The 23,262-nt window shown below is 38.3% G+C and overlaps 1 protein-coding gene across 1 annotated transcript in view; it reads right to left on the reverse strand.

The window, feature by feature from the left end:
- MYO1E (myosin IE) overlaps positions 1-23,262 on the reverse strand; it is a 222,286-nt gene that overhangs the window by 21,273 nt on the left and 177,751 nt on the right. Inside the window, exons 21-25 of the mRNA XM_051980739.1 lie at positions 23,014-23,183; positions 20,466-20,611; positions 9,676-9,822; positions 4,914-5,071; positions 1,497-1,589 (exon numbers count right to left, since the gene is read on the reverse strand). Coding sequence (XP_051836699.1) covers positions 1,497-1,589; positions 4,914-5,071; positions 9,676-9,822; positions 20,466-20,611; positions 23,014-23,183 — 714 coding nt within the window. The remainder of the gene's footprint in view (positions 1-1,496; positions 1,590-4,913; positions 5,072-9,675; positions 9,823-20,465; positions 20,612-23,013; positions 23,184-23,262) is intronic.

The raw sequence follows: 23,262 nt of genomic DNA on the forward strand, positions 1-23,262 counted from the left end.
GCCAGCTTCCTGCTTCAGGGTGAAGAAGAAACAAGGGGGCAGTCTTAGGCTGGGCTGACTTGGGTTTCATTCCTTCTTAAGCAAATTTATATGCAAGCCAGGAGAAAAATGCACTTTGGTTCTCACATGATGCTTAAGGAGATGTAGTCTTGGCTGAGTCATCCACTTACAATTGGAAAGTCACTTCTATTTCCTGTCTGTAAAAACTTGGTCAGGGGAGGTTGGGCTAGACAAGGTCTCACTCAGATCCCTTCTAGCTTGAACAATGTAGGAATCTCTGTTCAGTTTCCTACTTTTTACCATCTTTGGGAAAGCCTCTATTTTAAGTAGTGACAGGTCCCACTATGCACAGGACAAAAGGAGGCAGGAACCCAATCTCTCACACTCAGACTCAAAATTCAACAGTGTATGTTGAAAACTCCAATGTGATATGGGATGCCAGAGCAGGGGACTGAAGCAATCTGTTTAATTACTTGTCCTAGAAAACTCTAATAAAAGGCTACACTCACCTCTTTGGCATGATGAGTGAAGTCTTACCCTGAAAGAAGCTGAGCTGGTAAGATGACCCTTTTAGCCTTGAAATCCAAAACCTCCAATTCTCAAAAGTCCTTGCACATTTTAAAACAAAGTTTAAAAAACTAAATAAAAAATATAAATTTTTGCTGAATTTTTATTTTGGGAGAGGGAGGTTTATGCTATCTTATCCAAGGCCATCTCCAGTCATCCTGATCTAAATCTGGCCACTGGACGCAGATGGTTTTGGAGGGGAAATAATTTCACAGCATTCAGTTTCAATTATAAAATGAAATGTTAATGCTGAATAGGAATAATAGGAAAAGGCCCAGACAGATAGTGGATTCTTTTCTAATATTAACCAGATTCTTTAAAGAAAAGTCTCAATTTATTTTGCAATTGTAGCATATTAATTTTTTTTATTTCTTAAAAATGAAAAAAAATTTTGGTTATTAAATCCCCCCAAGTCTCTAAAAATTCTCTCACTTTTAAACCCTGGACTTTGGAGGGTAGTGGAGTTGTAGTACTCTAGGTAATGTTTGACCAAGAAGGACATTTTCCTCACTTCTCATTAGGGCTTGTAAACCACTAGTAAATTATAAATGAAAGCCTGGTCAACTTTACATTATGATAAAGAAAGCATCCTATGTCTTAATAGCTGAGTAGGAAAATGAATGTAATGAATGAGGACTTCCTTCCATTATAATTGATAGAAGGATGTTTCCTTCAGTTAGGTAATGAAATGTAAATAGTTAATTCAGCTATAGAATTCAAATGCTATCCAAGTGGTCAGTGAAGTCATAACTTTCAAGATCCTGTGTTCTCAATTGTTCCAAACTGATTCTCAGACTCAGTAAATGCTTTGAGTCTATTTACTGATAGTTTCATTTACTAATAAGTTTTGCAGATATAACAAGTAAGTTTATATTTATTGGGATTAACTCAAGAAACAATGTTTAAGTAGAAGAACCAGGTATACTTACCTGGAGGTGGGGGAGCAGCTCTCATGGGGTAGTTCGGATTCTGAGAACTACTGGAATAACCTCTATATTGGGTAGTACTCCTTCTGGTGGGGCCTAAAAATCAACATAAGATATAGCATGAACACAGCTAATGAGGATAGAAGGTAGAGATAGTGGGGTGTTTCCCCCTGTTTTATTTGATTTTCAGAAAGAAAACACCCAGAAGAATTTGAGACTAAAATCCCAAATGGTTTTGCAGAAGATATTAATAGCACCATATTATTAGATACAAAGGCCATGGAATCCTAGCACTGCTACTTATGAAAGATGTGATCGCCAACAAATCCTTTAATCTCTTTGGGCATTTGTTGCATCCTTTGTAAAATAGGGAGACTGAACTCATGACCACAGAGATCCCTTCCAGCTTGAAATCTATGACACTGTACGTCTAAGATATATAGGGCTACAATTCCACAAAGGTGGGAACAGTGGGCATTAACAGACTGGAGCTGTACAGGAAAATGAACCGAGCCATATTTCTCTAATTACCATTTGCTGGCAGATGGTTCACTTGTATTATCCTTGTTCTTAGATAGTACTATGTGCTTTGTCTTTTTTGAATTAAATTGTTGCAGTACCAAAAAATGGAGTATGCAATTTAGTGTGTAAAAGAGAGATTTCTGATGCCAAAGTATTTATACAAAAGTTTTCTTTTTTTATATTCTAGGAATTCTAGTGTACTTTTTCATAAAATTAAACTGGTTGTAGCATTAGACAATAGAAGGTAAGACTGAAATGTAAACAGAAACCCTGTGACCAACCTTGAAGACCAAAATGATTGGAAGGCTCTTTGTAGAAGAGAACAATAAGATTCACTCCTGTGACCATCAGAAAGCACTCTTGCATACCCACTCACTGATGGGACTCTTTAGTGATGGTCTGAGAGATCCTCTTCTCAAGTCTTTTGTTATTTTTCAATAAAATTTAAAATTTATTTTTGGGGAGACTTTAATAATATACTTTTTTTGTTATTCTGGACTTAACAAACATCAGAGAACATGCTCATTTTTATATATAAAGTACAGATAATAAAAACTGGATATGAAGTGTCTAGTACATTTCACTTGCTTTTAAAAAGTGTGTGTGTGTGGTGTGTTTGTGTTTGCAACACGGCTAATGTGGAAATGTTTTACATTACTTCATATGTATAATGTGTATCACATTTCTTGCCTTCTCAATGGGTGATGGTGAGAATAGGTTGCAAAGAATTCAGAACTGAAAACAAAAAAAATTAATAAAAAGTATATGATATCTAACATATTAGTTTCAAATTTGTCTTGCTTGTTTTTGTCTCCATTGAAGTTCCTTCTCTTATATTGCATTTTAAAAAAAAGCACCTTCCTGCCTTAAGACAGATGACATCAACAGAAAAAATTACTTACAATGGAATAAAAGTACTCTTCTGGGAACCTGGATTAGACTACAATGTGGGAAATAGCTAACATGTGTCCTTTTTGAAATGAAGTCACATTATTATTTTTGTGGATATGAGATTTAACTTCTGTGAAATAGAATAAAATACAAGACAATAAAATCCTGAATGAAAAATTATTGGATGTTGATCAGCAGGATTTGACCAGGAGGAAATGACTAGGAGAGTCAGGTTGGGGATATATTTCAAGTGAAATAAAGATAAGGAGGTGAGTATGAATACGTATCTGAAGGTGTAGGAGGGAGGAAGGCAGCTTTGGTTATAGAGCAGAGCATATGTTTGGAAGAGCTTCAGGAAATAAAATGGCCATAAAATTACAGTAGAGAGGATGGTATATTGATGAGAAGACGTAGAGATTTAAACCACAGTGATTGTATGTTTTAGTCCCACTTCAGACAGGATCATTCCAATTTGAGGTGGAATATTGTAACAATAGCACAAAACTCATGAGTTCAAATTCTGATTCTTGACAGTGGGCAAGTAACAAATTCTGAGTCTCAGTTTTCCCATATAATAATATGGAGATGATAAAACATACCTCAAATGGTTTTTGTGAATCTCAGATTAGATAGTATATGTAAAACATTTCTACAAACTTTAAAATAATATACAAGTACTATTAATATTACTTGGGGCTCTATGAATGGTGAATATTACTTATAAAAATACAAACATTTTAAGGAGAGCTTTCTTTTAGCAATAGAGACAGAGTGGTTTTGAGATCTGCATCTCATGTAGGACAATATCCAGGAAAGCTATAACTTTGGATACAGGAGGGTTTCTCCTAAGAGATTCAGGTTTTAGAGTCTATGTAAGTGAAGGAAAGGCAATAACTTGATGGGCTCTTGCAAGGAAAACATTTTCAGGAAGTGATGTAACATGAAGGTCAAAGGCAGGAATGTGATGACCTCATAAAGTAATATTTGAAGCATCTAGTCCAGAGGACTTGAGAAATTCTGAGGATTTCAAAAGCTCAATTAATGTGGGGGACCCTGTGACAAACTTGGACTTGATTCATAGCACAATTGGTAAAACTAATGGAAAGATTAGGTAAAAAGAAAACGGGTAGGGCCAACGAAATGATAGTTTATTCATGTGGCTAATTAATAGTGTGCACTATACTGAGGCAACTCTTATGCAGGGCAAAGAATGTTGAAGTATCACCTTGGGCAGCAATGATAATGATGTGACATAGTGTTGTGAAGTTTGTAAAGCCCTTTGGATATGATCTCATTTGATCTTTGGGACAACACTATAATATTAGAACTTTAGGTATCATTGCAATCCTATTTTATTGATGAGGAAATTGAGGCACAGAATGGTTAACATCTACTTCAAAGTAGCCTAATAGTGCCAGGCGTGGGTTTTGAACCCATATCTTTTTGAACCAGACCAAACTTGAGCCACTGTGCTTGCCTAGTTATGGAATCATGAATTGTCAGCTTGAAATGCCCTGAAGTCCAAACCTTTCAAAAACATGACTTGGCCAGGGTTACACAGCTGGTAAGTATCTGAGGTAGGATTTGAGCCTGAGGTCTTCCCAATCTAGTTTTCCAGTCCATAGAATGGTTATAATGAGAATAATCCAGATAGTTGACATCATATTCTATGGCATATATATAATGTTACTTAAATCTTAAAACACTTATATAAGTATGGCATTATTATTGTGCTGGGTACAATATACTTATAGATTAGTCTAAGAAAATATATGTACAGTTTGTAGTTTTCTTGGGTCAGCATGAAATATGTACATTTTGAAAAATCTACTCAAATGTATGCAACATGAAAACCCTGAGTAAGAAGCTGATTTCATTAGGTCCCTCTTGGTTCTATGGTATATTCTAGACAGCAAAGATGGAAGAATAGTATGAGAGAAATGAGCAGGGGAGAGAAGGAAACCTCCTACTTCTTGCTCAGCAAGGGGGAAGGGAAGCCACACTTACGGGAATTCTTAGGTAGCCCTGGTCCGATGCTGACCTGCAGCACTTTGTTACTGGGTTTGAGAATGGCAAGGTCCCCAGAGCCTTGGTGGAACTGCACTTGTCGTGAGCCTCCTGCACTCCATGGGCCCCAGTTCTCCTTTTTTAATTTCAGTTCAAGCCTGTGACAAGTACATTATAAAAATGGAATAAATGACTGAGAAGAGAAGCAGTGTAGCATTGTAGCTAACATGAGAATCAAGAAGACCTGCCCTGCTTTCAAGTCCAGCATCAGACTGGAATTCCCCTGGAAAGTTCTTTGGGCAAGCCACAGAATACTGGCCAGTCTTTAATGGGAAGAGAGTATTTTCCTGAAGTTCCACAAACCAGTGACAGATAATGCAGAGAAGATGAACAACAAGAACTGGGAAGCCCTGTCTAACCTCGCTGAGAAGTAAAGTTGGCAAGGACTGCAGGGGGTGGCCTGAGGCTCCTGAAGGCTTGGCCAGCATTAGTGTTTGTTCAGTCCCAAAGGTAGAGATATTCTAGCTCTAGTCCTTTGGATTATGGTTCCTGCCCGAGTGAAAAATGAATAGGGGAAAAGGAAGAGATGCCAGCATGAATCTGTCTGAGCTACTTGAGTGAAAATAATTCAGCCGGCTCTGGTACTGGCGTATTCACTATTAGTGTATTAGCTAATTGATAGGAGGCTTTCCTTGCTGCAGACAGATTGTGTGAGGGGCATGGGCCCTTCCTTCTTTCTCATCACTAGAAATGGATCCTATACACTGGTGGCAGGGGATACAACAAACATATTCAAGTACAAAAGGATAATATACTTAGAACTGGGAGGGACTTTAGAGGCTGAGCATAAGTGACTTGCCAGGTTGTTACAGCTACTAAATGTCTGAGGCACTTCTTGAATTCAGTCCTGTCATTCTATCCATGTGCCATGGAGCTGGAGCTCACTTTATTAGAAGCTTCCACATTCTATTCAAGCTGAGGATTAGCCCCCTTGAAGCACAATTATCCTGATCACCTTGGATACTCCAGGAATGCACATCACTTTAATTTAACAAGCATTTATTTGTTAAATACTTACTATGGGTAGGATGGAACACCAGGCCTGGACTTAGGAAGATCTGAGTGCAAATCTGTGATTTTTGGCTAAGTCAACCTATCCCTATTTATCATAGTGCTTCATCTGTAAAATGCAGATACACTGGAGGAGGAAATAACAAACTAATTGAGGATCTTTGCCAAGAAGACCCCATGGATTCCATCATATATATATATATATATATATATTTTATAGCATCATATTGTTGGACATAACTAAATGGCTAAATAGTAATACTGGATAAGGTAGAAACATTGTGGTATAACATGTAAAGAGCCAGAATCAAAGCTAGGAAGACTTGGATTCAGGTCCTGCCTTTGACACTACTTGACTTGAATACACGACAAGTCATTCTTAATGCCCAAGGCAGCTCTATTAAGACTGTAAATTGGGATCTGCTTCTCCTAGATGAGGAAAGAAAAGGATGCTGCCCCAGGAAAATCCCTGAAGAGGAAGAATTTTGAAATAAACAGTGAAGAGGAAGAGAGGGGGGAAAGTTACTTTCCTTGAGGGACAATTAACATCTCCATAAAAAAACCAAGTTTGACAAAGAATCAAGACCAGCAACTGTGATGGCTGGAAAGAGAAAAGAATGTGAAGAAAACCAAACTGTACCTATTTGTTAGTTCTACAAATGAAGAAAAGAAAAAATAGAAGAATTTTTTGATGATGAGGTACAGCAATAATATCTAATTCAAAATGAAACATTCCTTCATATTCAAACAGTGGTTCTTTTGAAAAGCTATTGAAATAACCATTACACAGGGGTGGCAAGTGCCATTATTATAGTACTGTATTGGAATAGAAAGGGATTCTTATTATTAGAAGGGATGGGAGCTCTTATGTTGAAAGGTTTAGACTTACGGAACCTCCAAGTTGTAAGAAACTTCAGGAGCCATTATCTAATTCTAATCTCACCCAAAAGGAACTCCCACATTAACATCCATCATAAGAATTGGTCATTCTGCCTGGAGAGGATACCCTTATTGATGGCACAAAATGTTGCATTAGTTAATACTACTTTTATTGGAGATGGAAAATTGCCAGTGTCTATAAAATTTTATAGAAAACAAATTAGTGATTTGTCCAGTGGATGTTCATTTCATTGGTTAACTCAGGATAGTATGGTGCAGTTGATATTGTAGGTGTTAAACCCTAACTTGAAAAAATACCTTGTGTTTGTTCAATGAATCTGGGGACTGATCTATTAGTACAATTCATGTCAAAGGGTTTGAATATATTTTTAATGTGCATAAAAAAAATTGGTGAACATCTTGCTTAAAGAAAAAAAGAAGAACCGTACATTTAAAAAGGAAAAAAAAAAGACTAAATTGGGGTAGCTCAGGGGTACAATGGATAGACCAGTGGTCCTAAATCAGGAGGAGCTAAGTTCAAATCTGGCCTCAGAATTACTAGGTGTTGTGACCTGGGCAAGTCATCTATAAGTAGATGTGCATAGAGATGGGAATTAACCTCATGAAACCTAATGAGATCCCCGAGGAAGATGGTAGGGAGAGAAATGAGTTGCTGATCTCAACTAGTGAGCATCGGAGAGTCTCAGGGCATTCAAACATCTGAGCCTTCTACTATAGGGATAAAGTTACCACAGTAGAGGCTGAAGAAACAAAGATATTTTACTGAAGCAGGGGTTTAGGTCATTATACCATAGATAAGCCAACTTGGTTGGTCACCCCTCTTTCTGTTGTTGACATGACAAAGAATCTATACTCAGGAAGCTTAGGTTCTAATAGGAACAAGATCATATACAGTAGTAATTAAGCTACAAGGGAGCATCAGAATTCAAAGGAGAAGTCCAGGGAAAATGTAATGAGAAGTCACAATTATCTGGGAGGAAAGGGATTATGGAAACTTCCATGGACAGAGGATGGAGAAATGGGTCACTGAGTTGGGCCATAAAGTGCTTTTCTTCAACATATGGAGATTGGGAAGTGAGAATGAGTCCGCCTCACACTTGGGGAATAGAGGAGAGTTACAGAGATAAAAAAGGGCAGTATGAGAATAGGACTGGTCAATCAATCGACAAGAATTTATTAAATACTTATTGTGTCAGGTATTGTGTTGGGGATGCAAAGATGCAAAAAAACCTTATTCCGTGCTCTCAACAGATGTTATGTTCTATTAGGGAAACAGCACATGACCAGAGAAACAAATATAAAATAAATGGGGCAGGAGGTTGGTGCTAATAGCTGGGAGGATTTGGAAAGGCCTCCTATGATAAATAGGTGGCGAGCTGAGTTTTTAAGGAAATTTGGAATTTTAAGGGTAGAGGTGAAGAGGGAGGTTATTCTGAACATGGAGTACATCTTGTACAAAGGCAAAGATTGTGAAGATGGCACATTGGCATGAGACCAATCTGTGTGAACCATAGAGTACGTGGAAGGAGTAATGTACAATCAGCACAGGAAGATGGGCTGTGAAAGCCAACTGTTCAAAGTATGTGGTTTATTCTAGAAGCAATAGGGAGCCACTGAAGCTTTCTGAGTAGAAATTATCAGAGTTTAACCTGTTGGCTTTAGAAATATCACTTTGGCAGTTACATAAATTGGCAGGGGAGAGCAATCTACTCCCCAAACAGGAAGCAGGGAAACCAAATAGGTAGGAATAATAATAATTCCTGAAAGAGGTGATAAACTAAGGGGAAAAACCTCAACTAAGAGATTGGTATGAATATTTAACATGTATTGGTCAACCTGCCATCTGGGGGAGGGAATGAGGAGAAGGAGAGGAAAAACTGGAACAAAAGGTTTGGCAATTGTCAATGCTGTAAAAAATTCGCCATGCATATAACTTGGAAATAAAAAGTATAATAATAATAATAAAAGAGATTGGTATGGGAGTAGAATGGATAAGACTTGACACATGATTGAATCATGTGCATAAAGATGGGAATTAATCTCATGAGACCTGATGAGATCATTGAGGAAGATGTAGGGGGAGAAGTGAGCCCAGCCAGGATCCAATTCTGAGGTATAACCATAGTTAGGGGACAAGATATGGAGGATGATTCAGCAAAAAAGACTGAGAAAAAACAGTCACACAAGTAGTACATAACAAGATGTAATGGATTAGGTTGGCCAGGGATGATGAAGTCAGATTGTAAAGGGCCAGGAATACTAGAAGGGGAAAAGCAGAGGGGAGCCATTAAAGATGTTTGAGAAGAGAAGTGACATGATTAGGGTAAAACAGAAGAGACTGGAAAAGTGATAAATTGGAGGCAGGAAAAACCTAGTCAACAGTCTAGGGGAAAGAAAGAAAGGTAATGCTCAGGTTTTGAGTTTGGAATACCAAAAAGATGATGATGCTATTAACAAAAATAGACATTTCGGATGGCTGGCATGAAAAATCCCATTATTTCCCACTTCATTTTGCTCTTCTTCCTCAAAAAAAGGTTAAATAAATTACTTGGTTTTGTCCTTATTATCCTAGAAATTGCATTCCCAGGCTGAGTAATCCAAAGCTTTGATTGTCACTTGATTGGCTCCCAAAGGGAGCAATGGAAAAGAATGGGATAAGCAGGTAGACTTTGCTGAGATTGAGGAAATCAGGGAAGTTGTCTTGCTTTCCCTACCTCCAGAGATCGTGTGGAGAAGGAACCATCCCTTAGTTAGACTCAGAAAGCACAGCTTCTCAAGCCCCACTACTTACGTATTACTGAATTTCAGAGGTAGTTGCTTCTGGGTTTTCTCCTCATAACGTTTTGCTAAGAGGCTTAGGAATTCTGTCTTGAAGACTGATTCAAGCAAACTGTCATATTCTTGTTCATGGAGAATAAATATATCATCTTGTAGTGTGCTGCAAAGAAAGGAGGCAGAACATCTTGTGAGGGGTTTGCACTTCTGACCATGCCCCCAATTATAGGACCTCAGATCTCAAGGTGGATGAGATTTCACTACTGGGATACTGTGAAATCCTGTCATTTTACAGATGAAGAAACTGAGGGAGTTGACTTACCCACAATTACATAAGTAAGTAAGCAAGGGATTTTTGACCTCAAACTAATCAATCAACAAGCATTTATTGAGCAGCTGAACTCTTAAGTCCACTAAGGCACTGAGGATAAAATGACAAAAGTCAAACAGTCCTTGCCCTCAAGAAACTTACATTTGATCAGGAGAGATAACTCCTCCAAACATATAAAGACATGCAAAATGATTTTTCAGCTATTCTTTATCTACTCTCAGGTTTCAGTGAGATTTGGCATCTTTCATTAGCAATGATTATGCTACTCATGTACAAAACCAAATTCTGTTTTTAATATTTATGCTAAAGCAAAACAACCCTTTATCTTTCTAATACTTATAAAACTTTTCTTTTAAAACAAAATAGTGTTATTTCATGTAGGGTGCCCTGGACAAGTGATCCTCATTCAAGACCTGATGCTGCTACTGAATAACCATGTGACTTGGGCAAATCACCAACATCCTCATAGGAATCTTCCCAATTGTAAAGCAAGGAACATAGAATCTCCAAGATTCTTTCTAGCACAAAAGTTCTATGACTCAATCTGAAGTTCAGTTTATGTTCTGTGTCCTTAAGATTAATAAAATAAAAAACAAAAGCTTAAGATGGCATTCCTAAAAGAGTCTTGTTAAAATACATGGTTTGAGGAATGAATATACAACTAATAAGAAAAATTCTGATTGTTGGTAATGCTATCCTACTTCATTGAAACATACCAAAAAAAATTTTTTTAAAACAGACACAATCATGAAAGTATCAACAGCATTAGTGTTACTTAGTGAAAGGAAATAATTATTCTCAATACCACAAAAATGCCACAATAAAACAAAAATTTTGGTCACAGCTATGAAATTAAACTCTGACAGGGAAACACAAGGAGACAACTCTTCAGAGAACACAGCATTTAGAATTTGAAAGAGACTTTAGAGTTGTTAAGCATACGGCAGCATCCCACGTCCTATAGCCCAAACCAGACTGAAATGAAACTGGGAAATAGGTCATGTTAACATATGGTTTTCTAAATCAGTATGATACCCGCAAGGATCTTTATGTATGGTTTAGTGATCTTTGTTTCTATTTGTGTTTGACATCCCTTCATTTTTACAGATGAATAACGTGAGGTCCAGAAAGGGAAAAGACAACCAACATCACACAGTTAACAAATACTCTTGCCACGATTCAAATTCAGGTCTCCCCACTACAAATCCAATGTTCCTTTCCTTACAAGCTGCTACTTTCCAAGGTAGACACCAGTTAAATTCAAGCTATATTCATACCCTATAAAACAAGGGGTAAGACATGTAGGTTTTGTGAGAAGAGTGGAATAGTCCACATAGGGTGTGTCCATGGGTGAATAATGATAGCTAATAAGACTAACCCTGCCACTGTTATTCTCATTTTATAGAAGGAATCTTGAGGCACAAAGAGTTTAAGTGATTTGTCCAGGGTCATTCAACATCATAAATAGTATCTCGAATAGGATTGGAACCCAAATTGCAGCGATTCTTTGTCCACTGTTGTAGCTAATACACTATCCTCAGGAGAGTTAGAAGAGACATCATCTCAGAAGAGCAGAGCTGAGGGAGGGCAGGATCCAATATAATCCTGAAATGCTGCAAATGATTTGTTTTTTTAGGTGGGGAAACTTAAAAACTGCATCAGATGTAGACAACTCTGTTGTCTCTGTCTCCCTCTCTTTTTCTCTCTCTCTCCATCTCCCTTACCCTTTCTTTGTATGTTGGTCTCTCCCCTATCTGCCCTCCCCTTCCCATCCAGTGAGACTTCACAAAAGCTCCATGTTACATGTGCTTTCAATTACCTTCTAGTGCCACTTAACAAATGATCAGTAACAGCAGATGAGCCTCCTCTGGGAAGGACATTTTGCCAGGGGAAAAGAAAATTGTTTTTTCCTATTATTAAAAATAAATTAAGTGCAATGTGGTATTCATGAATTGTTGAGGGTGAAAATGTGAAGCCTTAGCGTAGGAAATAACCAAGAGCTGGTTGCCACAGCAACAATTGGCAGACTCTATTGTACCAAGGTAGCCCTCTCTCCTCTATGATCTTTTAAGGCAGTCACCTAGAAATCCTTGTTGGTGCTGCCATCGACTGTTTCTTAGGATCCAATGAGGAAAGGTGGGTGCTAGGGCAGAGCAGACTTTGTCACAGAAGCAAAAACTTTGCTTTGGGACTGAATCCTGGGGTGTTCTCTCTATTGGAAAGGAACTTGACCACATTTGAAAGGTAACCTCCATGGCACATTTTGCAGGCGAAGGGATGACAAAGGAGAGCTGCCTGAGGCTGTCTCCCACTTAGACTGCGCCAACTGCCTCAGTCTCATCGGGAAGCAGGGAATGACTTGCTATAGAGCTGACCATGAATGGCGTTTTCCTCCACTAGTTATAGGCTCCTTTTCATTCCTGAGCCTAACTCATGTCTTCTTGGCGCTAGAAGGAATGGCTGATTCATGCAGAACTTTATCCTCTTCCCAAACTGGCACTACTTTCAAATCCTCATGGATACATGGATTTAATTTCTGGTTCTTTCTATTAGAGGTAAATAATAACTTCTCTTAGTCTCAGTTTTCTGGAAAAATCTGCAAAATGGGGATAATAGACCAATCTCCCTTACAGATAATATGGCATAGTGTTGGTAAAAGGTGAAGAAATTTTATTAAGAGTTGAGAAGACCTGGATTCAAATTCTGCCTCTAATATCTATCTACCAGTTGTATAATTCTAAGAGAGTCACTTAACCTTCCTTTGCTTTCTACAAAGTCACAGACAGAAATATTTACATTAGTGAATGAAGTTCCCATGCTGAGAATTTCCTATTTGTGACCAACTTTTCAGGATGATTATGATGATCAAATGACCCACATTTGCCATAGTACAGATAATAGACAATTATATTAATGTATTCTCACTCTTCTTTCTACAGTGTTTAAAGTCAATAAAACAGTTGTCTCATTATCCTGAGTAAGATAGTGAAAATATGAAGAGGCAAGTATGGTATAGTGAAAATAGCACTAGAAACAGGAAAAAAATCCACCCAGGTTCAAATGCTGTGTCCAACATTTACTAGCTGTGTGATCATCGGCAAGCTATTTAATCTCTTCATTCTAAAATATGGAGTAAAAATCATCGTTTCTATGAAGCAAAAACCAAAATGTAAGAAATAGGGGATGGAGGAAGGCTGGAAATGGATGGACATAGGAGGCCACTCAGTCCAACTTGTAATTGAGCAGAAAATCCATTGTAAAACCTTCTGGACAAGCATTCCCATAAACTGTCTGAACCTCATTTTTCTCACCTGTAAAATAGAGATAGTTATTCCTCTACTACTTACTTTCTTGGAGTGCTTTGAGAATATATAAAGGAATGTGGCAAATATTAAAAAACTAATTAGGGCAGCTAAGTAATTCAGTAGATAGAGCCCAAAGTCAGGAAGACTCATCTTTGTAAGTTCAAATATATCCTTAGACACTTACCAGCTATGTAATGCTGGGCAAGTCACTTAACCCTGTTTGCCTCAGTTTCCTCATCTGTAAAATGAGCTTAAGAAGGAAATGGCAAATCTCTCTAATATCTCTGTCAAGAAAACCCCAGATGGGATCATGAAGAGTCAGACACAACTAAACAACAGCAACCTATGAAAGTCTTTCAAACCATTTTGCTTGTCAGAATCATATTAAAGCAATTCAGCAAACTACATCAACATATTCATTCAGTTCAATGGTCTATTTTTCTATGATCCCTTTTTGACAAATTCAAGAAAACATATGTTCTTTAGTTTGGTTCAGTTAGCTTCTCAGCAATGAGAGCAAATAGATGTTTATGCTTCTTTCTTGCTAAGGGACTTGTATCAGGATAATATATGGAAATAAGTATCTCTAGTATGATTGGTGACATAAGTAAGAAGATATCTTTGCATCATTAGTGGATGAATCAAATTCAAATAACCTTGAGTAGCTTAATTTGTTTGCTTATCAGAAAAAGAAAGGCAACAAGATTATTTATGATTCTAGAGATGAAAGGGATCTTAGAAATAATTTCAGCTAACCTTTTTAATATTACAGATGAGAAAACTGAAGTCAAAGGAGATCAAGCAAGTTTCTTCAAAAGAGCAAAAATCAGGGCTGCAATAGGAACCCAGGACCTCTGACCCACCTTCCAGAACTCTTTCCACTACAACATATTTTCGGCAATTCTGTATATAACAAATCAGTGGAAAACCTCACTCCCAAGACTTAGGAGAATAAGTTGGCAATGCTATCCTACTTCACACCAGTCTTCCCTCTTTTGCCTTTCCTCAGTGCAGACTCATGAGTCCCAAAGCAAAACTTAAAAGTTTGTTTTTTCTAAAAAAATCAGACTTATCCTTGGAACTCACCACTGTCTTACTTGTATGCTCTAGTTGCAATTTCTTACAGATGTTTGACTCTATATAGAGTGTTGAAAGATGCCTTCTACTATTCTCTGGATTTGTTGTGTATTCAGTTCTCTTTCATCTCTGGGGCTAATGGCTAATGGGACTTGAAAATATTGTTTTATTTCTTCTTTTTTTCCCCCCATCAAGAACATTAATTATTGAACAAAAAAAAAAAAATCAAACGAAAACTATTTATTTTTCTAAACTGTGAAAATAACTTTTTTGTTGTTGTTGTTGCTATGACCCGGTTTTATATCTTCATAAGATTTAAACTCATTTGTCTTACCTTTTTGCCTGAAGAGGCAAAAAGGGGGTGATATAGAGTGGGCTCAAGAAATAAGGTGAGAACAAAAGGAAGAACATTTGAGGACCAGGACCAGCCACATGGGGGCCTGGGTAGAGTTGACAGGAAAAACAAGAGTTGGGGGCAGAATGTCGGGGCTGGAAAAGAACACTGACAAGGAAAACATGGAAGCCAGGAATAGATGTGTAGCATCCTAGTATGGATAGAAGAGAGATGTAAAGGGGAAAGTATTATGAGGGGCGTGGACAGAGGGGGTAAAGGTCTCCTCTTTTCCAAGCCCCTCATTATGGGGGGGATGATCTCTCTATAATTCTGAGCTTCTGCTTTTTCAGTTGGAGGTTTTTTGTGATATTTCTTTACAGTGGAGAGGTTGGGGCTAGAGGAGAGCGAAGTACAAATACTGTACAATAAAGATAACATGGGTGCTTTTTTGGAAAGCAGATTCCTTTCAAAATTCCTTCATAGCTATCTTTGCATGTGTTTGGAAAAATAAAATACTATCAAAGGAAAAAAAAATTTTAAAAAGGGAAAAAATTCTTTCATGAAGACGAAGTTAATTTGCATAATGCAAATTTACATAAACCTAGAACTGTTGGTAGGGGACTTAATGAGTTGCCAGGCTTATTTAAGAGATTATGTGATTTGCATCAAGGCCTTCTTCCTGGACTCCAAAGTCTATGCTTTGTTTCCATCTGGTGCTGCCTTTTAGGTGGTTTTTAGAGAATCTTACTTTATGAATGTACAAAGGATTATGGGATTATGAACCAGAAGGCCAGCTAATGTAGCCCTATCTTTTTGCAGATGAGGAACTGAGATGAAGAAAAGTGAAATGTCTTAGTTGATCACATAAGTAGTAAATGGCAGAACCATGATTTTACACCCAGGGCTTATACATCAAATCCAATGCTTTTCCCATTATACCATTTAGGCATTTATGAGCCAAATGCCCAAGTTTTCAAAGTTATCAAATAAAGATCATGGTGATTCACTATTGTTTAAAAATACTTCTGTCTTCTGTCCTGGTGGAAACCTGAGATGTCCTGGATTGACTAAGGGTCTTAACCAATTCATTGGTCTATTAGTAAGGATTCAGGAAAGGAGTCTGACAACAATGTTGGAATCTATTTCTAAAATTTCTTGTTAGGTAAATGAAATTATATAAATTCAACTTTCAACTAAATGTTTTTAGATTACAATGCATTAAATGATGTCTTACTATCTTCTCACATTACTGTTATGGTGTTTTGGACAGTCATTTCTTGATTGATTTGGACATAAGCTGTACAGTCAAGTAAGTATGGGTTTCCACATACAAAAAGGAGAGTTTTAAAATAAATTATCTCAAAGATTCCTTCCTGCTCTAAATCTAATTTATATTCTTTCTATCTGTGGAATTTGTTTAATTTTCCCACTAAAGAATAAGGAAGGGAAAAGCAAGCTAGCTCTACTAACAAATATTTATATAGTACTTAGTACCTACTATGTACTAGATGTTATGCTAAGTGCTACTCCCTCCTTCTTTCTTTCAAAAAACACATATCTCATCTGATCCTCACAACAATCCTGAAGATAGATCTTCATTTTACAGTTAAGGAAAGTGAGGTAATCAGAAGTTAAGTGACTTGTTCAGGATCCTTCTTCTATTTCTAAGGTATCTTTTTGATTTTTGCCAAGTCTTTCTGTTTATCTGGACTTCAGTTTTTCCTAATCTATAAGATCTCTATTTTACAGATGAGCAAACTGAGGCAAACAGAAGAGTCATATAGTTAGTGTCTGAAGCCAAATTTGAGCTCAGCATGATTTTTCATTGTTAGAAAAATAAATTGAAGTTGAATCTGTATGAAATGCATAGATGCTCAACACTTTCTATGGCTCCTGTATGAGTGCTGAGACTGTATCTGGGATATTACGGTTGATTCTGGACAGCAGAACAATGACAAGAAGGTAACCAGAATGGCTTAAAGGACAGGAGACCATACCATAATGAGGGCTAATTGAAGAAGACACAGGGGGACAGGATAGCTTCTTTCTAGCATTTGAAGAATCAGCATGCTGGAGAGACTTTAAGCAGCTTTTGCTTGGCCAAGGGCACAATTCAATATAAATTGCAAAGAGCCAGCTTTTGGCTGGATATATCAAATTATTAGAGCTATCCCAAAGGAGGATGGGCTGCTTTAGAAGATACTAGATTTCACCATGACATTCTGAGACATATAGGCTTGTGGTCACGCCCAAACATACCAATCCTGCCAGTCAACTGGTCATCAGGCATAGGTTTGTATTGCCAATCCCAGAATGTACTTTGCTTAAAACTAAATGGCTCCTCAAATGGAATTGGAGTCAACCTCCCTACTATGGCCTTTCTCCTCCTTTACCCATCCAAATCCTATAGGTTTTTCAAAGTTCAACAAGGTACCTCTCACCAATACTAACTAGAGGGATGAAAAGATGCTGAGACGTCACAGCTTGAGATATCTTACTAATGGTCAGAATTTTTACAGGAGCAGGATCAACACAATGCGTGGACCAGGAGTCAAATTGCCATTTGAAATAAGTAGTTATGACTCTATCTTCTGGGATTCAGGAAACATGCCATAACTCTGAAATCTGCAGATGACTAAATCCATGTAGGTATATTTACACCCTCTGATGATTCCACATCCTGCCAAGTCATCCATTATTGTTGGATTTGCTGATGTCAGTCTTCGAAGGTAGTTTTTATTTTAGGTCAGGGGGTTCTTCCCATTTCAACTGATCCTGGCTAAGGTAGCAATTACATTCTCTCAAATGCTGTATTGATGATCTTGAAAAGAAAACTTCAGTTATTTTGCAATGAATCTTCCTTCTTTACTCCAGCCCCAACAAAGCTATCTCATAACAAAAAAGTATGTAAAACAAGTGAACATGTCGGCCTTGTTTGACAAGGTATATCTCATTTCCCATCTTGGTTTGCCATTTCTGATGACAGCATCATCTTCACATTATTTTCAAGCTGCTGGCCTTGCTACTATCGGCAGTGAACTAGATGCCCCATTTTGTCAGTATTGTTACTGTTTATAAAATGAGTTGTTGGGAGGTGTCAAACATGGTCTAAAGACCACATGCAGTTTACAGCACTCCCCAAGTGAAAAGTGAACCAGATTAAAACTAATTCTTCTCTGATTTTAATGTATTGTTGATACACTTATAAAAAGATATACAAAAACAAGTTGTTTTCTAGGTCAATATGTGGCCCACTGGGATTTGTTTGTATAGTTTAGTGGTTCCCATTTCTAGTGGAGTTTGACCCCACTGATTTAAGTGATCTATATGTCTCCCTTACATTCCCCATTCAAAGTACAAGAGCTTTGTGATCTGTGATTTTGTTCAGTTGGTTTTTACTTCCACTGACACAGGTTGCATCTGGGATCTACCTTAGTAGGAGTCTCCCTGCGTAAATGGCTAAAAGATTCATCCTTGGTATCCAATCTGCTGCTTCTGAACATCCCAATTCAATAAAGCTTGTCCTCATTGGAGACTGGACATGCCACTTGGTGGCGAGGCCCCTTTGGACTGGTCAGAACTTATGCTCAAGAACCATAGCAGAACAACACAATTAGTCTTATTAATTTGAAAGAAGTTCAGCAACTATTTTATTTTTCATACCTTTGTATAAATAGGACAACTATCAAGTCTTTATTTTTAGAATTCCTCAAAATAATTTTGAGAATATAGAACATCAAGTTTCCATGTCTGTTTCCCCCTCAGTTCCACACCAAGGTCTGCCTGATTTTTTTCCTAGCAGATTTCTAGTCATTGTGAACTGGGCTAAGTATGGAGAGCAGGAAGTGTTAACAATAATAGAAATAGCATTTATGTAGCACTACGTGCTGGGCACTATGCTGAGCACTTTGTAATAATTGTCTCATTTGATAAACCTTGTTCAATTTTCTGGACAATGGCAACAAGTAAATCCCTCTCTATGAGATTGGTAATTTGTGTAACTGCTGTGAAGGGCGTCTGAAAGCCAGACACAGGTTCAGGCCTTCCCAGTTAAATCTTCAGTGATGGAATATATCAGAAATGAATTGGTGCAAAGACAGGAACTTGATGGACTCATTTGCCTAAAAACTTTACCACATCCTGAACTGGACATCTTTTAAAATTCTTTGCTTCTCCAGTTCCCCAGACTGCTTTTGTTTGGGACAAGTAAGTACAGAATTGGAAATCATGATGACAAGGACAAGAAGAGGCACAATTTGAAGTCTGCTTTAGATTATTCAACTGATCACTTTAGTGCCAGGACCTGAGTCGAGGGAGACAGAGACTTAAGCACATAGAACTTTTGAATTTGCCGAGTATTACAATCCCTACTATTTGGGCTGATTATATTTTAAGAATTTTGAGAGCTTGGCTTCCTCCCTACTACAGCCCTGCCTGGTTTGTTTAAACAAGCCGCATTCCTGGTGCTCATCTTCCACACCATTCTTTGTAAAATGGGGACCAAAGAGCTTCTTTGGAAGAGGATCAACAGTCTCCAAAAAGAGCCGGAAATATGACTCAAGGAGGAAAGACTTGGATTGGGAAGCTGTGGGGATCAGAAGCCTCTCTTCCTGTTTTGCATGCATTAAGTTATTTCCTCTCATCAAGGCTTCATGAGGATGAGGGGTTTTCCAGGTGTAGCTTTTAGCCCCCAAAGGCAACCCAGGCTACTTGGTGACGGCATCAGGATCTTTGAACAGGTCGACAAACAGGCTACGAGGCAGCTGCTGGGAGGCCCTGCTCCAGGTCATGTTGCAGGAGCTGGCTCTTGTTGGTACGACTGTGGTCAGTAATCCCTGTTCCCTTCTGGCTGGTGGGTGGCCTTGGAAAGCACTCTGTGATTTTGAATCATACTGATCATCTTCACCTCATAGAATCCTTGCCCCTCTCAAATGTCGTCTTCTGAGGAAGGATTTTTCCAGTCCTGTTTTCTTTCCTTTTCCTCTCCCTATCTCCAGGTACTAGAGGCTTCTTCCCTAAGATTACTTCTCAATGATTCTGTATTATCTATTTTTAAAAATGTTGTCTTCTCCATTAGAATATAAGCTTTCTGCAGACAAGGACTATTTCCTGATTGTCTTTGAATCCTCAGGCTCTTACCAGAATGTCCAGCACATAATAAACACTTAAAAATTTCTTATAGATTGACCTTAAAACATCATTTGTTCTCTTTTTCACCATCCTTACTGAATTATTGTCATATTAACATGAATTAATGCATTGCAATAGAGGATATAATGTTGTTCAGGGTCAAGGATCAAAGAACTGGGTTCAGCTCCCAGCTTTATCTGTTTAAGTAGCTCTATGACCTTGAGCCAGGTGCTTTAGTTATAGAATAGAGATAATAATACACATGCTAATTCACAGGGTTCTTGAGGATCAAATTAGGTAATATATGCAAAATGCTTTCTACACCAAGAAGCATTATACAAATGCAAACTGCTATTATTACATACACAGTCATAAATAGCTTCTTGGTGTTTTGTTCCCATTGTACCAGGGTCCACGTGGCTGCTCAAGAAGTTAAGATTTCCATTTTGGGAAGAAGGAAAAGAAATGATTTCTGCCATACCATTTGTGCAGGTGTTCTTTAACTTCCCATTAGCTCTGTCTCTGATTCCAAATAACCCTGGAAAGCAGCCATAAACTTTTCTTTGACCCTTCCTGGCAGGCTGCAGGGAGGTGGTGGAGCCCCAATTTAGACTGATTTTGTCACTCACCTGAGAGACACAGACAGAATCCTCTCCATCTCGATTCTCCGCTTCAGCACCTCCTTCATCTGGCCCTTATCAGGCCCCTGCTTCACCTTTTCTCGGCCGATCAAATACAAACACTTTGGGGTAAGAACTAAATCTCGCTTTATACCCTGTAATAAAAGATGAACACAGGAAAGAGGTTGGGTAGAGTTGATGGTAGTTAAAATGACACTCATGGAAAGGAGCCAAACAGGAATATGCTGAATGGTTTGGATTTATGCTAGTAAAGACACGTGTGAGGCTACTATGGAGATTATCTTAGGGAAAGCAAAGTAAAACCTCCCCTTTCTATCATCCCAAAGGGTGAAGGACATGGGTATGGTAGCACAGGATATAAAGAGCAATGTTTTGAGAAGGGAGCACCATATAATGAAAAGAGCATTGAACCTGTAACCAGAGGACCTGAGTTCAAGTACATTCCCCTACTTTCTGTATATCTTTGAGTCATTATTCAGCCTTTACTTTCTTTACTGGAAAAATAAGAGTTGGATGACTCAGGGTTTCTTAACTTTTGTGTGTCTTGGACACAGTCCAGTGAAAAGCTTATAGGCCCCTTCTTAAAATAATATTTTTAAGTGTAAAATACATACACACACTCACAGGGTGACAAGGGAAACTAATTATATTGAAATATTGTCATTAAAATTTTTTAAAGTTCACAGACCCCAGGTTAAGAATCTCTGATTGATCTCTTAAATCTTCTAGATTTAAGATCCTATGAAGAACGCTGGGGACAATAGTCCAAAGCCTGCCTACCCAGAGGCTTGCAGGACTACTTCAGGCTGTAACGGCGCCACATCAGCAGCTGGGTCAGCATCCAAAGACAGCAGCTTTTATAATTACTTCCCCATCCTCTGTAATGTACCGGGGCAGCAAATCTCGTGGCAAGGCAAAAAGTAAAACACTTTGTTGCCAAAACTTGAGCATCTACACAAAGGAACACAGGCTGTGGTTTGAGTTTTAGCTATTCCTCCAGTCAGTCTCTGGGAAAGGGACTAACAGGCAGTGAAATAACAAGGAGGTGGCTGCTGGTGGTGCCATGGAGCAGAGTATTCATAGTAACCTCGACACTGAATAAACACTCCCTAAATTATCAAGGTTCTTTGTGCCTTTTACACAGTAGAAACAGTTTCTCCCTAATGAGGAAACTGTTTATAGCTGCAGAGGATATACAGAGAGAAACCCAGTCTTTAGTGACTGGAAACCAAGTTGCCTTTTGTGAAAGAATCTTCTTTTATTAACATTTGGTGTCTCAGCTGCAATTATCAGCTCCAAATTTTCTACACCCGGGTAAGATGCCAGCATATATGGAGCACAGTGCTGGACTTGGGAGGCAGGCAGGCCCAAGATCAAATTCTACCTTAATCTCTATGGAACTCTGCATTAATTCACATAACCTCTCAGCCTCTATCTCCTCATAAGAAAAAAAAGAATAATTATAGAACCTCACAGGACGGTTATGAAGACCAAATTAGGTAACTTCAGTAAATAACTTTGTAACCTTCAAAATGCTATAATCCTGCGAGCTATTATTGAACAAGAACAACAAATACAGTCACTGAAGATGGTGGAGGATTTCTTGGTTTGCTTGTTTATTTTGAGTGATCCTTACTAAAGAGTCCTGGGGGGCAGGAGGATAGGGAGAGAGAGGGGGAGAAAGGGGGAGTGGGGAAGAGAAGGAAGGAGGGAGGGAGGGAGGGAAGGAGAGAGAGAGAGAGAGAGAGAGAGAGAGAGAGAGAGAGAGATGGGGGCAGGGAGGGAGGGAAGGGGAGGACTATCCCTAAAATTAAACGCTTTGCAGAAGATCTAGGAGAATTGATGAAATCCAAGACTGGTACAGTTATCTGGATTCAGCTCCTTACTCTGCCATTATATTAGAACATTCAGATTCTCAGATTTGGAAGGCCATCTATTCCTACTTTTCTTGATCAAAGCTCTTTATGATATCATAGTGATGTTAGCTAAAACTTAGATGGAACTGCAAAGAATTTTACATACATTATCTCTTTGTTTTATGAAAAAAGTGCTCTATTTCCCCTATTAAAGAACCTGAGATTCAGAGCTCTGTCATATAGGAAGAGACTGAAGTGACATGTGAATCTGGGTCTTGTTATCTGCAAGCCCTAAGTACCAACTCATACCATATCTACTTGAAGATCTCTTGCAAGGGAGCAACTCCTACCATCTGAAGTCATTCATCCTATCTTGAGACAGCTCTAATTGTTAGAGAGATTCCTCCTTAGATTAAGCTTCAGTCTGCCTCTTTCTCATCAGGCAAGATTGTCTTTAGACTCTTTGCTGGATTCAGCAGCCTTGTAAATGTTTACCCACTAATTATTTATCAGATTATGTGGGTAGTAAAACTAAGCCAAATGAACACTTATTTCTTACTTGGTGTAAACTGTCAGTTGCTTGAAAGGAATTGTTGAGCAGCTATTTTGTAAAGCTGCTGGGGAATAACAAAAGATACAGCTCAGTGCCAGTCTTGTGACTTCTGGGCCCTGGTGCCTACCTTAAATCTTCTGTCATACTTGATGACTGTGTCTGCAAAGTCAATCTTCTCTCGTTTGCCAACAAACTGCCGGAGCTCTGGGTGCTCATCCATTCCAATGTAATCACCGATGAAGTTCCTGTTAATGCTATTTCTTCTTCTTTCTTTCTTGTTCAGGAGCAGATCAGAGGCTGAGATTCCCCCAGAGAATAAAGAACACAGAGGGAAGAAAAAATCATGTAAGAAAGGGCAGAATATAACTTAGCATGA

This window comes from Antechinus flavipes, chromosome 2 (genome assembly GCF_016432865.1).
Source record: "Antechinus flavipes isolate AdamAnt ecotype Samford, QLD, Australia chromosome 2, AdamAnt_v2, whole genome shotgun sequence".
Classification (NCBI taxonomy): Eukaryota; Metazoa; Chordata; class Mammalia; order Dasyuromorphia; family Dasyuridae; genus Antechinus; species Antechinus flavipes.